Below are 18,577 nucleotides of genomic sequence, written 5' to 3'. Positions count from 1 at the left end.
CAAGAATTGATTGCGTGCGTGCGTGCGTGCGTGGCGCCTGAGAGAGAGAGATTGAGAGAGATTGAGAGAGAGACTAACTAACATCTCTCTAACGAGCTTAGCGAAGAGAAGTGTCGTTTTGACAGTTACCAAAATAGACCGATGAGATGATGATGATGTGTTATTGGCAGGCTTGGGTAACTTCACGTCTTCTCCTCCTTCGTATTTTCTTATTTATCTTCCTCCTCCTCCTCCTCCTCCTCATTCCTCCTTCTTCCTTTATCTGACACGGGAAGGCATTCATTCATCTCCATGAATGATATTATTCATATTATTCATCTTAGGCTGTAAATTATGAATGTGTTTATATATGAAGATCGAACTGTTTTGGAGAACCATAAATCCAGGTCGAGCCCCGGTGATAATTTTTGTTTTTATTTTTCAATGTTTTAACGGCTTTTGTTTTTATTTGTCTTTTGTTTCATTTGTCATCCTTTTCGCTCTGTTTCACGTTGACGTCTCTCTCTCTCTCTCTCTCTCTCTCTCTCTCTCTCTCTCTCTCTCTCTCTCTCTCTCTCCCTTCTTATACTCTGCAGGAGGTAAAGAAGGCTTCGAGTCCATCTTCTCCTTCTTCTTCTTCTCCTTTTCCTCTTCTCCATCTCATTCTTCTTATCCTCCTCCTCTTCCTACTCCTCTTCTTCTTTGACTTCTTCTTCTTCTCTACAACCTCCTCCTCCTCCTCTTCCTCCTCTTCTTCTTCTTCTTCTTCACAACCTCCACCTTCTTCAAAACCTCCGTCTCCTTATCCTTCTCCTTCCACAACCTCCTCCTCAACTCCTCCTCCTCCTCCTCCTCCTCCTCCTCCTCCTCCTCCTCCTCCTCCTCCTCCTCCTACGCCTTCTTCTTCTTCTTCTTCGTCTTCTTCTTCTCCGTTCCTCCGTCCCCTCCACCACCTCTTCTTCCTCTTCTCCTCCTCCTGCTCCTTCTCTTCATCTACTCCTCATCCTTCTCCTCCACAACCTCCTCCTCATCTGCTTCTCCTCCTCATCTCCTCCTCCTCCTTCTTCTCCTCATCTCCTCCTCCTCCTTCTCCGTTCCCTCCTCCACCTCTTCTTCCTCTCCTTCTCGTTCTCCCCCTTCTTCTTCTTCTTCGTTCCCTCCTCCACCTCTTCTTCCTATCCTCCTCCTCTTCTTCTCTTCCTCTTCTCCTCCTCCTTGTCTCCTCCTCCTCCTCCTCCTCCTCCTCCTCCTCCTCCTTCCTTCTTCTTCATTCTTCTTCGTTCCTCCTCCTCCTCCTATCCTCCTCTTCTCCTCCTCCTGCTCCTCCTCCTCCTGCTCCTGCTCCTCCTCCTCCTCCTCCTCCTCCTCCTCCTCCTCCTCCCTCCTCCTTCTGCCCGCGCCGTAACATCATCAACGTCAGGTACACAACAGCTGCACCTCGTCGCCCCTCGGAGAGCGCTAGGCCAACTCTTCGGTCTCCCCTTACCGCGGACAAACAAACCCGAGGACCTGAGACAACAAAGGGCCAAGTAACTTCTTCTTCTTCTCAAGGGCGGCACCATCCTGCTGGTGGCGCTGAAGAAGAAGGAGAAGAAGAAGAAGAAGAAGAAAAAGCAGAAGGAGATTAAGAAGTTGCGGATGGATTTGGTACCCTGAGACAACAAAGGCCATGTCCATGTAACTTTTTCCTCTTCTCAAGGGCGGTATCCTCCTGCTGGTGGTGCTGAAGAAGGAGAAGAAGGAGAAGAAGAAAAGGAAGAAAAAGAAGAGGAAGATTAAGACGTAAGAGATGGATTTGGTATCCTGAGACAACAAAGGGACATGTAACTTCTCATCTTCTCAAGGGCGGCACGTTCCTGATGGTGGCGCTGAAGAAGAAGAAGAAGAAGAAGAAGAAGAAGAAGAAGAAGAAGAAGGAGATTAAGAAATTGCAGATGGATTTGGTACCCTGAGACAATAAAGGGCCAAGTAACTTCTTCCTCTTCTCAAGGGCGGCACGTTCCTGCTGGTGGCGCAGAAGAAGAAAAAGAAAAAGCAGAAGGAGATTAAGAAATTGCAGATGGATTTGATACCCAGAAACAACAAAGGGCCAAGTAATTTCTTCTTCTTCCCAAGGACGGTATCCTCATGCTGGTGGCGCAGGAGAAGAAGAAGAAGAAGAAGAAGAAGAAGAAGAAGAAGAAGATTTAGAAATTAAAGCACCAAGTAACTTTTTCCTCTTCCTAAGGGCGGCACCATCCTGCTAGAGTCGCTGCAGAAGAAGAAGAAGGCTAAGAAGTTACTGATTTGTTTGGTGCTATAATAATAATAATAATAATAATAATAATAATAATAATAATAATAATAATAATAATATTTGTGAAAGTAGGCCTAAGACCCAGTGAAATCAAATAGAACAAGTAAAAACTACGCCCATGTTTCTTCGGGGTAATCGAGTTTTCTGTACAGCGTATAATGCTGTATGAAGCTCTCAGCCACGGGTCATGAAACTTTCAGCCACGGGCCGGTGGTGGCCTGTGTTGTTGGCACCTACAGCGGTGCCAGACGCACGATCATGGCTAACTTTAACTTTAAATAGAATAAACACTACTGAGGCCAGAGGGCTGCAATTTGGTATGTTTGATGATTATCACGTTCATGACCTTCGTCGTTGCGACGCCAGATTTCTCAAGCCCGTCTGCTAATCAGCTCTGAGAGAGAGAGTGAGAGAGAGAATGAGAGAGAGACAGACTGGAATGAAAAGAGAGAGAGAGAAAGAGAGAGAGAGAGAGAGAGCGAGACAAAGAAACAGAGTGAAAGAGAGAGAGAGAGAGAGAGAGCGAGAGAAAGAGAAAGGAACAGCGAGAGAGAGAGAGAGAGAGAGAGAGAGAGAGAGAGAGAAAGAGACAGAGTGAGAGTGAGAGAAAAAAGACAGACAGAGAGAGAGAGTGAGACAGAAGAAAAAGAGAATGATTGAGAGAGAGAGAGAGAGCGAGAGAAAGAGAAAGAAACAGCGTGAGAGAGAGAGACAGCGAGAGAAAGAGAAAGAAACAGCGTGAGAGAGAGAGAGAGAGAGAGAGGCAGCGAGAGAAGAGAAAGAAACAGCTTTAGAGAGAGAGAGAGAGAGACAGCAAGAGAAAGAGAAAGAAACAGCGCGAGAGAGAGAGAGAGTGAGAGGAAAAAAAGACAGAGAGAGAGAGTGAGACAGAATGAAAAAGAGAGAGAGAGAGCGAGAGAAAGAGAAAGAAACAGAGAGAGAGAGAGAGAGAGAGAGAGAAATAAAAGACAAACTGAGAGAGAGTGAGAGACAGAATGAAAAGAGTGACAGAATGAAAAGAGAGAGAGAGAGAGAGAGAAAGAGAGAGAGAGAGAGAGAGAGTATTCACTAAGGAAAGACCGACCTTTATGAAATCCGCAGAGGCTAAGAGGTGGTGGCTACTAGCTCAGGAAAGCCCTGGGCACGTGCCAACAAGAAGCCATGCCCCAGAGCGGAGGTTCGAGTTCTCCTCGAGTGCCCCATGCCCAGCCCAGCCGGCATCGGAAGGGGCACGCTCGTTCCGTTATGCATGACGCCCGAGTGGGGCATGTTTTTTTTTTTTATTTGTTGATTTTTTTAAATTGTTTTTTCGTTGTTTTTTTTTAGTTTTTGTTGTCTTTTATTTGCTGTTTTTAATTGTTGTTTTTCTGTTTTTTATTTGCTGATTTTTTATATTTGTTTTTTATGTTTTTTGTTGTTTTTCTTGTTTTTTTTGCTGTTTTTATATTTGTTGCTTTTATTTGTTTGTTATTTTTTATGTGTTATTTTTTTTACTGGGTTCCTCGAGACCGGCAATTTTTGGGTCTTGGAATTGGCTCTCTCTCTCTCTCTCTCTCTCTCTCTCTCTCTCTCTCTCTCTCTCTCTCTCTCTCTCTCTCTCTCTCTCTATTTCTTTCTTTGCTCCTGTTTATATCTTTCTGTCTCAGACTTGTTTCATTCATATGTCTTCTTTCCTTCATTTTCTTAAATCTTTGTTGTTTTTATTCTCTCTCTCTCTCTCTCTCTCTCTCTCTCTCTCTCTCTCTCTCTCTCTCTCTCTCTCTCTCTCTCTGTTCCCTGCTTCGTCATCTGTAATCACAGCCAAATCATTCTCATTATCTTCCTTCTGGTCGTCTCTATTTTTTTATTCTTCCTTTCTCTCATCTTCTTTGTTATTCACGTCTATTTCCCGTTTCCCCTTCCATTCAGCTATTTGTCTCTCCCCACGCTTTTATCATCCACCTTTTTCTTCCTATCTATTCTCCACCTTCGCATTCCTCCCTCCCAGCTCGCCGGCTATCAACCCCTCTCGTCACCTGCCGACTCTCCATTCATTCGCACAATGTCTATAACTGTCTCTTTCAGTGAACTCGACAAAGGAGCTTCCCTTAATTGTATTTCCTGGAGAGATCTGAATCACATCTGTTTTATATCGTTCTCTTTCCGGTGTGGGGAATTGAATTGAATATAGAATTTAGGCGGAAGGCCAAGTTGGGACCTATGAGGTCATCCAGCGCCGAAACGGAAATTGAGAGGGGAAGGTTTGACAGGTGTAACAGGGGGGAAAACCTCAAAGCAGTTGCGCTGTGAATCGATTGTTTAGGAGAAGGTTGAGGAAAGTGAGATGGAAGAAAGAGAATATGGAAGGAGGTACAGTAAATGGAACGAAAGGGGTTGTAGCTAGGGGCCGATGGCACGCTGCAAGGAAGCTTAAGTAATGCCTACAGTGCACCGCATGGGGTGCACTGACCGCATTAGCCCCCTACGGAGTCTTTTTCCTGTGTAGAATCTGATTTTACTGAGGTTTGTTAACGTTTAATATCTTTCGCGTGAGGCGCACTGTAGGCATTGCTACTAAAGGGTTATTTGCAGCGTCCCTTCGGCCCCTAGCTGCAACCCCTTTCGTTCATTTTACTGCACCTCCATTCATATTATTTTTTTTCCTCCTGTTACACCTTTCAAATCTACCTACTAACAATATCCTTTCCAGCACTGAATGACCTTAGTAGGTCCCAGTGTTTGGTCTTTGACCTAAACTCTGTATTCCATACAATTTCATTAATTTTCCGGATCTCTTTATCTTGCTATCCAACCACTCTAACTCGCTCTTTTTGCCGTCTTGAGTTTAGCTGAATGGCCGGAAGTGAGAGAGTCAGAATGAGAGAGGGAGAGATTGAGAGAGAGAGTGAGAGACAGTGCTTGGCTAAACAGCCCGAATTCATAAAATCAAATCACAATCATTTTGTCAGAATATGTATTATATGTATGATAAATATGTATAATAAATCTGTATCTTAATTCGACATGTATATGCATAGGTATGAAAGGCAATAGGCTTTTATCCTTTCGGCAGTCAGGTCGTTCTGATCACTCGGCATGCGGGTTCGATCCCCGCTACCGGACATAGGAATTACTTCATATTTATTTCATTTGGATCTAAGGATATTATAATTACACACATGCACATACATATACAGTATGTATATATATATATATATATATATATATATATATATATATATATATATATATATATATATATATATATATGTGTATATTCTATATATATATATATACATGTGTGTGTTTGTATATATATATATATATATATATATATATATATATATATATATATATATATATATAAAAGAACTCTGGTAAAACTAAGGTATACTTAACTTTTTCATATATATAGATTTAGAGAGAGAGAGAGAGAGAGAGAGAGAGTTACCCTCATTTAAAACACACCTGTCTCAGGTCTCTTATTAAAAATTCTTCCCCCTCCTTATTATTTTTAGACAATCTTCCACCCTTATTTGACCCACTTCTTTCATTCCCCATTTTTCTTTCCTGGCAGAGAGAGAGAGATTAGCAAGAGTCAGAGATTAGCAAAGGTCGTTGAACTTTCTCTAGATGTTGTAACTTTCGTTTTAGCAAAGCCATGTTATTTTGTGGACTATATATATATATATATATATATATATATATATATATATATATAGAGAGAGAGAGAGAGAGAGAGAGAGAGAGAGAGAGAGAGAGAGAGAGAGATGGCTCCAGAAAATGTAAGTTTTCTGGTTTTTCATAAGTCTTTTGGGATGAATTTGCGAGCCCTACGCCCTATTTGCCTAGATGTCTATCTATATATTTTTTGTGTATGTCTGCATGAAGTCAACAATGATATACAACCGATTATACCAATAATAATCAATTTATTGGAACCTAAAGCACCAATGAGCCAATTTAGCCCATATCAAGACACTCACCTCTGAATTAGCTCATATCTAGACACTCACCTATGAATTAACCCATATCAAGACATCCATGAATTAACCCATATCAAGACTCCCTCTGACTTAGCCCATATCAAGAACTCGCCATGAATTAGCCGAAATTAAAGCCATGAATTATATTCAAGACACCTGAATTAGCATATATAGCCCACCATATCAAGACATCAAGACACTCCATCAAGACACCTCAGAATTAGCCCATATCAAGACACTCACCTCTGAATTAGCCCATATCAAGACACCTCTGAATTAGCCCATATCAAGACATCCACCCATGTATTTGCCCATAACAAGACACTCACCCATGAATTAGTCCATATCAAGACACTCACCCATGAATTAGCCCATATCAAGACACTCATGAATTAGCCCATATCAAGACACTCTGAATTAGCCCATATCAAGACACTCACCTGTGAATTATCCCATATCAATACACCCATGAATTAGCCCATATCAAGACACTCACCAATAAATTAGCCCATATCCAGACACTCACCTATGAATATAGTATCAGGCAACGCCAGCACCCTCCAGGCACAGCAGCAGAAGATGAAGATCGCGTTGAAGATGGCGAGCCTCATCTTGGCGATGACGGGTTCTAGTCTTCACTTTTTGGTAGGGTTTTGGGGAGGGGGAGGGGAGGGGCAAAGGTACGTGTCCTTTGTGTCGCTTATGCTCGCTGAGTGGCCCCCTGTGCTCGGTTGCGCTCCATCTGGAAGATATGGAAATAAGTCTGTTGTTAAGATTGTTAAAGATTGTTCCAGTGGCGGAATTCTAGTGTTTAAAAAGAAAAAGAAGAAGAAAGAAGATTATTATTATTATTATTATTATTATTATTATTATTATTATTATTATTATTATTATTACATTGGTAGATTTCTAGTTATTATTATTATTATTATTATTATTATTATTATTTATTATTATTATTATTATTATTATTATTCAGTAATAGAATTTTAGTTATTATTATTATTATTATTATTATTATTATTATTATTATTATTATTCCAGTAGTAGAATTTTAGTTATTATTATAATAATAATAATTAATTATTATTATTATTATTATTATTATTATTATTATTATTACAATGTTATTATTATTCCTGTAATATTATTATTATTATTATTATTATTATTATTATTATTATTATTATTATTATTATTATTATTATTATTATTATTATTATTACATGCCAGGCCACAACCCTAGCAGACGAAAAGAGTAAAGGAATAAGAGTAGAGAGAAGAGAGAGAGAGAGAGAGAGAGAGAGAGAGAGAGAGAGAGAGAAAATCGCATCGAAGAGTAAAAGCACAATTATTTACTTATTTCGGAAAAAAAAAAAACAAATGAAGCATCGAACTGACGGAGAGAGAGAGAGAGAGCGAGAGAGTGAGGGAGAGAGAGAGAGTACAAACTAAGGGTTGTGTATCCCAGTCGCTAAGGTACATAGTTTTGGCCTCCGCACCTGATCTAAGTCGCAGACAGGTGTCTATAATTAGCCGAAAAGAGGGGGGGGTGAGAGGAGGAGGGCTTACAGGGGTCTGCTGCTACTACTAATACTACTACTACTACTACTACTAATAATAATAATAATAATGGTAATAATAAGAATAATAATACACCCGTAGAATGCAGATGATGCGAAATCTTCTTTATATTTTGTCGGTTTTTTGAAAATTGATTGAGGAGGGATAAGATTGCTCTCTCTCTCTCTCTCTCTCTCTCTCTCTCTCTCTCTCTCTCTCTCTCTCTCTCTCTCTCTATAAAATTATTACACTTCTGAAGGTTATTTTGGTCGTTATTGAAAATTGATTGATGGAGGGCAGATTCTCTCTCTCTCTCTCTCTCTCTCTCTCTCTCTCTCTCTCTCTCTCCAGCATTTCTCTCTTAGTGATCTCTGACAGGATAAGGACAGATTTCTCTCTCTCTCTCTCTCTCTCTCTCTCCAAAATCATGACACCTCAAATTGATCTTTTCAAGGGATGATTCCTAGATGATTTTTCTAGGTATAATTTCTACAGTTTCCAGACGACTGGAATAGTGCAGTTATATCTTTCGTTCAAAACATACAATGGAACTCCACTTTGTGTGGCTTTCGATTTTTAACGAAGGAACTTTGTTTGATGTTTGGAGAGTGATGTGTGGAGTGTATTGTGTCATCCTTTGTGTGAATTTTTGTGCTTAAATAAAACCTAGCTTTGTGTGAATTTTGGTGCGTTATGAACTTTACTTTGTGTGAATTTTGGTGCTTAGTAAAACCTAGCTTTGTGTGAATTTTGGTGCTTGATAAACTTATCATTGTGTGAATTTTGGTGCGTAATGAACTTTACTTTGTGTGAATTTTGGTGCTTAGTAAAACATAGCTTTGTGTGAATTTTGGTGCGCAATGAACTTTACTTTGTGTGAATTTTGGTGCTTGATAAAACCTAGATTTGTGTGAATTTTGGTGCATAATGAACTTTACTTTGTGTGAATTTTGGTGCATAATGAACTTTAGTTTGTGTGAATTTTGATCCCAATAAATGTAACTGAATTTTTGTGTATAATAAGCTTAACTTTGTATGAATTTTGATGCCTAGTAAACCTAATTTAGTGTAAATTTATTATTTATATATATATATATATATATATATATATATATATATATATATATATATATATATATATATATATATATATATATATATATATATATATATATACACACACACATTTAGACTTGTTTATCATTAAAATTATTTTATCATTAAGGCTTTTGTTAATCAAAATTATTGCAGAATGTTTATATTTTTAAACCTCTTGCTTTTTATTTTTGCTTTTGTTTCTAATGAAGGCTCTAGCCTGTTACTAACACTTTTGTTTAATACCTGTAAATTATTAAGCTACTGTTTGCTATGAATTTTTTGTTCGGATCGCTCAGCTTTTGTTTGCAAGTAAGGGTAATGTTAACCATAATGTGTGTTTATTATGAATGCCTTAGTTTTTAATGAAAGCTATTGTTCATTATAAAGGCCTTTGTTTATTTTGAAGGCTGTTGTTTATTATGAAGGCTATTGTTTATTTTGAAGGCCATTGTAGTCTCTGAGACAAACTTCTCTTCTTTCTGTTTACAAAACGATTTTCTTTCTCCTGAAATTTTCTCTTTAAAACAATTTTGCGACTTTCTTTTGAAAGCCTGAACTCAGGGACAGGCATCCCCGCCCCCCCACCCCGCCCGTCTCTCTCTCTCTCTCTCTCTCTCTCTCTCTCTCTCTCTCTCTCTCTCTCTCTCTCTCTCTCTCTCCTTTTTCTTGTGCGCTATATCTTTCTCTGGAAATTTTCTCTTTAAAACAACAATTTTTGGCACAGGCATCCCCCTCTCTCTCTCTCTCTCTCTCTCTCTCTCTCTCTCTCGTTTTTCCTTTTCTCTCTCCTTTTTTGAAATTTGCTTTAATGCAGTTTGTCATTTCCTTTTGAAATCCTGAAGACATGGCCATGCATCCCTCTCTCTCTCTCTCTCTCTCTCTCTCTCTCTCTGTGACACCGACCACAGAAATCAGAATAAACAAGGAGGAACGGGAGACTGAATAAATAAAACGAATCTAGAATAAAATGGAATAAACTAATGAAATTCGCGAGGAACGTCCCTCTGTGAAAACAATCTTTGAATTAGCTTGTTTTAGTTTTCTGAAAGGAAAACTATTGTGCCGGCTTTGTCTGTCCGTCCGCACTTTTTAATGTCCGCACTTTGCCTGTCCGCCCTCAGATCTTAAAAGCTACTGAGGCTAGAGGGCTGCAAATTGGTATGTTGATCATCCACCCTCCTATCATCAAACGTACCAAATTGCAGCCCTCTAGCCTCAATAGTTTTTTTTATTTAATTAAGGTTAAAGTTAGCCATGATCGTGCTTCTGGCAACGATGTAGGACAGGCCACCGCGGCCGGCTGAGAGTATCATGGGCCGATACTCATACAGCATTATATCGAGACCACCGAAAGATAGATCTATTTTCGGTGGCCTTGATCATACACTGTACAGAAAACTCGACTGCAATGAAGAAACTTCGGCGCATTTTTTACTTGTTTAAGTTATTTTCAAATCGAGTCGCTTTTCGTAAAAGACTGGGTTGTTTTATATCTATTTAAAAAAGAGGCCGTTGGGATTGGCAACCTACTGAATTTGACTAGCCCGGGACCGATTGGGAGAGAGGGAAATTTAGAAAATTTGACGGAAGATTAATGGAAGTTGAATACAGACGAATTAAACGGTAAGATCTGAAGACTTGCTCTCTCTCTCTCTCTCTCTCTCTCTCTCTCTCTCTCTCTCTCTCTCTCTCTCTCTCTTGTTGAGATGTGAAAAATGGATTCATATTTTTAGTAGGCGTAGATCCAAGATAAAAAAAAAAATTAATCATCTCTCTCTCTCTCTCTCTCTCTCTCTCTCTCTCTCTCTCTCTCTCTCTCTCTCGTTCAGATATGAATTATGAATTCATATTCGTGATATGAATTATGACCCAAAAAAATTCATACTCTCTCTCTCTCTCTCTCTCTCTCTCTTGATTGACCTAGTAATCACTGTGGACCTAAAAATAAATAAAATTATGCTCACTCTCTCTCTCTCTCTCTCTCTCTCTCTCTCTCTCTCTCTCTCTCTCTCTCTCTCTCTCTCTCTCTCTCTCTGACACAAGAATAAGTAGAGAAATTGCTTGTGATGAAGATAGGAACTCGTTCAAAGAGACCTAAATAAAATATATAAATGAATTATGAATTCATATTCGTGATTGACTAATAATGAGACAATCAAACAAGGAACCAGTTAAAAATGTTGAAAAAAATATGTTATGCAATGATCAAAATAGCAATTCTATTCAAAATCAAAAATGGGAATGTTGTTCTCTCTCAAAAACTCTCTCTCACATGATTCTCTCTCTCTAAAACTCTCTAAGTCCACTTCTATGGTCTCCACACTACCAAAAGGATATTGCACAAATAGAGAGTTTTAAATGCTTTCAGCTAGAATAGAAGAGTTAAGGACCTTGACTACTGGGAAAGACTACCTTAAATTTTTAGTCAGGCTACATGGTAATTGCATGGAAACAGATAGAAAAGTGAATAAAATTATATAGATTAATAGTGCTCAAAACTAACGAAAATTAAGGGAAAGCACACAGGACATTAATCCACCACGCACCAGCATCTCAGCGTCTATTCTCTACCAGCTCATCTGAGGAACATAACTGAGCTAGATCTGTTTCTCTCTCTCTATCTAAGATCATCCCAGACCATCCAAGACTGGAAGATGCAAAATATACCGGAAGATGGGACTTGAAATCACATGGACCTGGGGCAACCCGAACGAATTGTAAGGTCTTTAAGGTGATCGACGTGGATTCAAGGCCCAAAAAGTTAATCAATCTCTTCTCTCTCTCTCTCTCTCTCTCTCTCTCTCTCTCTCTCTCTCTCTCTCTCTCTCTCTCTCTCTCGTTGAGACTTGAATTATGGATTCATTTATGTGATCGACGCGAATTCAAGACCCTAAAAAAATTAATTAATCGTCTCTCTCTCTCTCTCTCTCTCTCTCTCTCTCTCTCTCTCTCTCTCTCTCTCTCTCTCTCTCTCTCTCTCTCTCGCTTTGAGATTAATTATGGATTCATATAAGTGATCATCGTAGATGCAAGACCCCAAAAAATTAATTAATCGCGCCTCTCTCTCTCTCTCTCTCTCTCTCTCTCTCTCTCTCTCTCTCTCTCTCTCTCTCATGAAGATGAAAGTTCTACCCAGTCATTTAATTTCAAGCTTAATCGACGAAGATAATTTGATAAGTAATAATTTAATTTTTTTTTATTTTAACTTTATTCTTTTTTTAACTTTGACGTTTTAGCTGATGTTTTTTGGGGAAGAGGGGGGTGTTAGATCTAGGCTTTAAAGCCTGGCGTTGCAGAGTCGTTGGTCAATCCACGTCTCTGCATTTTTTAGTTTTCTATAAAAGACAACTATTGTGACGGCTTTGTCTGTCCGTCCGCACTTTTTCTGTCCGCCCTCAGATCTTAAAAACTACCGAGGCTAGAGGGCTGCAAATTGGTATGTTGACCATCGACCCTCCAATCATCAAACATACCAAATTGCAGCCCTCTAGCCTCAGTAGTTTTTATTTTATTTAAGGTTAACGTTAGGCATAATCATGCTTCTGGCAACGATCACGGGTAGGCAACATCCGGGCCGTGGTTAAAGTTTCATGGGTCGGGGCTCATACAGCACTATACCGAGACCACTAAAAGATAGATCTATTTTCGGTGGCCTTGATTATACGCTGTAGCGGCTATACAGAAAACTCGATCGAGCCGAAAAAACTTCGGCGCATTCTTTACTAGTTTTTATTTGCGAAGGTTTTGTATTTTTTTTTTTTTATTATTCCAGATGATTGGATGGTTAGAAATTGGTACCTTTTATTATTATTATTATTATTATTATTATTATTATTATTATTATTATTATTATTATTATTATTATTACTTCAATAATGTTTTCTGATAATGATTAGTACAGATATTAATTATTATTATTATTATTATTATTATTATTATTATTATTATTATTATTATTATTATTATTTCTTCAGTAATGTCATCTGATCATGAATATTACAAGTAAGTTGAGTAAAAGACGAACAAAGGAAAACTGGATCAAAATAATAATAATAATAATAATAATAATAATAATAATAATAATAATAATAATAATAATAATAATAATAATAATAATAATAATAATAATAATAATAATAATAATAATAATAATAATAATAATAATAATAATAATGCAAGTCACACACACTTTTATTAACACTTTCAAAATCAAGTTAAAAACTTATATTTTTAATGATTTATTATGTCAAGGAATGATTGACTTAAGTCGTGTTAAGTTTGGTTAAGAAGATGAGGTTAAGCTAGTTAGGTTGTCGCAGGTTCATGTGGCCTGGGTAACGTGGTGGATTATTATTATTATTATTATTATTATTATTATTATTATTATTATTATTATTATCATGAACCCTATTCATATGGAACAAGCCCACCACAGGGGCCATTGACTTTGAAATTCAAGCTTCCAAAGAATATTATGGTGTTCATTTGAAAGAAGGAACATATAATAATATGAATTACAGAAAAAGAAAAAATAAATTAATAAATTAATAACTAATAGATAAAAATATAAGTCAATGATTAAAATTCAAGGAGAATTGTTTTAGGGTAGTAATGCTTTGCCCCTTCGCTTGAATCTTTGAAGTTCCAATTGTGCGACATCCTCAGGTATTTGCACCAAGTTCGAACTTCTGCAGTTCCAAAGATTCAGCTTCAGGAATGAAAACTGCCCTAAAATGGAAGACTGTTGCAGTGTCTGCAAAAATACAAAACTGAGAAAAATGGTAGATACTGCATTTTCCCTTGCCTTACTGCTGATTTTGCAGATACTGCAAATGTGACCCCCTAAATAAAACATCAAAGAATCATTCTGAAACTGCAGTAACTTGTGTATTAGTGTTTCACGAGCCCAGTAGCTGGCATATCTCAATTTCGAAAATTGTGCAGATACTGCAGTTTTCCATTTTAGGGCAGAAAATTTCGAGAAAGATGTGCGGTACTGAACCTCACAGAAGGAGTACAGTACTGCGTGGGTAGATGGTACAGCCCAGAGAGATCTGAATGCAATGGATGACAAGAATTGTGAAATATCTCATACAGTGGCCACTGTTAGATTAAACTAGTTACTACCCTAGAACAGTTCTCCTTGTAATTTAATAATTGACTTACATTTTTATCTACTTATTTTATTAATTTGTTCATTTATTTTTTTCTTTTCTAATAAATAATCTCTGAATAAATCCGTTGATTTAATGTGCGTTGCGGAAACATTATATATATATATATATATATATATATATATATATATATATATATATATATATATATATATATATATATATATATATATATATATACACATACATATACATATATATGTATACAGACATAAAATTTATATCTATATATAAAATTTATATCTATATACTACATATATAAATTTCTGACTCACATGGGATCGAACCCAGGTCTCTCAATTGAAAGGTAAAGGGCGCTACCACCTGGGTTCGATCCCAATGTGAATCAGAAAATTAATTTTGTTCCAAAATGGAATTGTGTGTTGATTACTTCTAATATAATATATATATATATATATATATATATATATATATATATATATATATATATATATATATATATATATATATATATATTTATATTTATTTATTTATTTATATTAGATTTATATAGACAAATCTAACGTAAATGATTCAGTAACATATCCAGCGATTTAAAGAAAGACAAATCTACAATTTAACTGAATAAAATGTATCAGACAATTTATTATCATTTAAAAAAATTCTAAAAATAAAATTATTTATATTGTATTAATTTTTAATAAAAGAAATAAACATTTTTTTGTATCCAGTGGACTTACTTGAGGCCTATGGAACGGGACTCGAGCTCTCCTTCAAAGCTTTCGAGCGTGTAGGTTCGAAACAGTCGGTCCGAATCACAAAACCGAGAACCAATACCGAAGCAAAAAAAAAAAAAAGAGGCAATACTAAAAATCAAAAAAAAAAACGAGAGACAGTACTGAAGAGACCACCAAACCACCTCTCTCGCTTTCCACAGAAGCCAGGCACACACTGAAAGTGTCTCCGTGCCCAGGTTTCCCGTCTGTGCCAGACCAGCCTCTAGCGATGCCCCGGTGCCAATTTCGATGCCCACACCCCCTTCCCCCCCTCCTCTTCTTCCCCTCCTCCTCCTCCTCCTCCTCCTCCACCCTCCTGTACCCTCCCGTACCCATCCTCTAGCGATGGGGCACCTCCCCAGAATTTATGATTATTGGTTTTTTTCGCTCCTGCGACTTTTTTTTTATTTTCAGTTTTTTTTTCTTTTGGTTATTTATGTAACTCGAATTCCTCATTCGTCTTTAAATGGCTTGGAAGATTTAAATGGGGAAGGTGTGTGTGTATGTATGTATGTGTATATATATATATATATATATATATATATATATATATATATATATATATATATATATATATATATATATATATTTATATATTATATATATCTATTTAATGTGTTTACACACATACATATATGATATATATAGGCTACACATATATGTATATATAAATATGTATATACCACCACATTCAAGTAACCACCACATACAAAATTCAATTTTTGAGCCAAGGAGTCCATAATGGATTTCTCACGCCCCTGGGACGTTTCCCCTCTGTGGGATTGAACTCTGGACTTTCACTTCGTTGGAGGGCTCACACTTTTGAATTTCTCGGGTAATCAGGCCCTTTCTTTCTGACACTCCTGATATTATTTTAATCCAGCCCTTCAAAGGTCCTCTTAGCTAGGATCTTTTCTCCCATTCTCTTTGCATGTCACTACCATCTTACAATAATCTGCTCCGTTGCTTTATCCACAGGCTTCATTATCTCTTAAAAGTAATTGGTTTTGGAGCAAAAAATAAAATATATTTTACAGAGTGAGGCTAGAGGTTGGGATAAGGAAAGTCATATATATATATATATATATATATATATATATATATATATATATATATATATATATATATATATATACATATATGTATGTATGTATGTTTTATATATATACATATATATATAGTATATCTATACATATATATATTCATATAAATGTATATATTTACATATACATATGTATATATCACTATGAATTCCGTTAATCTGGGTAGAAGATTATGTATATTTTTAGTTAGTCAACTGTAGTAGGTCGCATCCAGGACGGGAATGGGTGTAAGGTTAGCAACCTCACCCTACAAGACCCCCTCTGGAACCACATAATATGTAAGGGGACAATGCCAGATTAAAATTAGCACATTCTCTCTCTCTCTCTCTCTCTCTCTCTCTCTCTCTCTCTCTCTCTCTCTCTCTCTCTCTCTCTCTCTCTTCAGTCAGAATTCTCGTGAAGAAAATTTATTATTATTATTATTATTATTATTATTATTATTATTATTATTATTATTATTATTATTATTTCTTTTTTTCTTAGCTTTAGTAACAGATTTAAAATATTTTTTATCCAACTTCCATGCAATAGTATTTGATTTTAACGTAATTGTAGAATTGTTAGATTTTAACGTAATTGTAGTAATTTGGATATTAACGTAATTGTAGTAATTTTTCATTTTAACGTAATTGTAGTAATGTTTGTTGTAATGTTTGACTTTAGCGTAATTGTCGTAATTTTTGATTTTAAACGTAATGTTTGATTTTAACGTAATTGTAGTAATGTTTGATGTTAACGTAATTGTAGTAATGTTTGATGCTAACGTAATTGTAGTAATGTTTGGTTTTAACGTAATTGTAGTAATGTTTGATATTAGCGTATTTGTCGTAATGTTTGATCTTGACGTAATTGTAACAACATGTTATCTTAAAATAATTATAATAACCATTGATTTTACCATAATTACAACAGCATTTCATTTTATAGTAATTTTAATAACAATTGATTTTATCCTAATTGTTATGGCGTTTGAATTTAATGTAATTGTAATAATGTTGAATTTTAACGTAATTGTAATAAGCTTTGAATTTAACGTAATTGTAATAAGCTTTGAAAATAACGTAATTGTAATAAGCTTTGAATTTAACATAATTGTAATAAGCTTTGAATTTAACGTAATTGTAATAAGTTTTGAATTTAACGTAATTGTAATAAGCTTTGAATTTAACATAATTGTAATAAGCTTTGAATTTAACGTAATTGTATTAAGCTTTGAATTTAACATAATTGTAATAAGTTTTGAATTTAACATAACTGTAATAAGCTTTGAATTTAACGTAATTGTAATCAGCTTTGAATTTAACATAATTGTAATGAGCTTTGAATTTAACGTATTTGTAATAAGCTTTGAACTTAACATAATTGTAATAAGCTTTGAATTTAATGTAATTGTAATAACATTTGATTTTAACATAATTATAATGATGTTGAATTTTAACGTAATTGTAATAAGTTCTGAATTGAACGTAATGCATTTCTAATACGTTTGAATATAACGTATTTGTAATAACGTTCATCGTGAAGTTATTATAATAACATTTAAATTTAAAGTAATTGTAATAACATTTCATCGTAATATAATTGTAAAAACGTTTGAATTTAACGTAATTGTAATAACGTTTGAATTTAACGTAACTGTAATAGTGTTTGAATTTAACCAAATTGTAATAGTGTTTGAATTTAACATAATTGTAATGGCATTTGAATTTAACATAATTGTATTAACGTTTGAATTTAGCATTATTGTAGTAAGGTTTTATTGTAACGTAATTTTTACATTTTAATTTAACGTAATGGTAATAACGTTTGATTTTAATGTAATTTCCATAACATTTGTATTTAATGCAACTCCAGTAATGTTTGAATTTAACATATAATTGTAATAATGTTCGATTATAACATGATTGCAGCATTTCATCTTGAAATAGTTGTTGTAATTATATAATTCAACATATCTGAGATAACGTTTGAATGTACTGTAATTGCAAAATGTTTGAATTTAACGTGATTGCAATAACATTTCATTCTAACGTAATCTGTTATTAGAAACAGGTAAAACTGAAAACTACTACCGCGGCCTGGTTCCTGCCCTGTCGCCCACTGGAATATTGACCGCCTTTTGTTTATGTTTATGTCTTTTGTTTGTGTTTATGCTTATTTCTTTTGTTTGTGTTAATGTTATTTGCCGTCTTTTGTTTATGTTTTCACGTTCATCCCCGCGGGCCTGCTACTAAACACTGCGCCCATTTTGCACGTAAACAGGCGGTTAAAACTACTCAAAAGGGCGTGAATATTACCGACTGGCCGCGGTAGTAGTTTTCAGTTTTACCGAACCTAATGTTGTTCTGGAGACATAAATATGTATATTCCTTTAATAAAAGATATCTTTTATTTAATAATATCAATAGACTGCTGGGGCAGGGATAAATATTACTATACATATCCCTATAAGCTTAAAATGGCGTATTTATCATTTTCTCTTCGAGAGGGAATCACTCGTTTTCTATGACATTGTATATAATGGGATACTATAACAAAATTAACTTCCTCCATTTTGCTTGTTTTGGCAACGGTATGCCGTCTCGTTTTTGTACTATTTAACCATTTTTAACTTCTTCTTCAGGACATAGGACCGGGTAATTATAAATAAGTCAATTTAATA

The 18,577-nt window shown here is 35.7% G+C and overlaps 1 protein-coding gene across 4 annotated transcripts in view; it reads right to left on the bottom strand.

Moving 5' to 3' along the window:
* Positions 1–15,025, bottom strand: part of LOC136849909 (glutamate receptor ionotropic, kainate 2-like) — an 85,067-nt gene extending 70,042 nt beyond the window's left edge. For 2 of the 4 annotated variants that reach the window (XM_067123427.1, XM_067123426.1), the window contains exons 1-2: positions 14,777–15,025; positions 6,767–6,982 (exon numbers count right to left, since the gene is read on the bottom strand). In XM_067123427.1, coding sequence (XP_066979528.1) covers positions 6,767–6,851 — 85 coding nt within the window. In that variant the 5' untranslated portion in view covers positions 6,852–6,982; positions 14,777–15,025. The remainder of the gene's footprint in view (positions 1–6,766; positions 6,983–14,776) is intronic. The other 2 variants (XM_067123428.1, XM_067123425.1) reach the window with 1 other exon arrangement.
* Between the last annotated feature and the right edge of the window lie 3,552 nt (positions 15,026–18,577).

The sequence above is a fragment of the Macrobrachium rosenbergii genome, chromosome 21 (genome assembly GCF_040412425.1).
Source record: "Macrobrachium rosenbergii isolate ZJJX-2024 chromosome 21, ASM4041242v1, whole genome shotgun sequence".
Taxonomy (NCBI): Eukaryota; Metazoa; Arthropoda; class Malacostraca; order Decapoda; family Palaemonidae; genus Macrobrachium; species Macrobrachium rosenbergii.
Note: the sequence above shows the minus strand (reverse complement) of the source record. Positions and strands in the feature narration are given on the sequence as shown.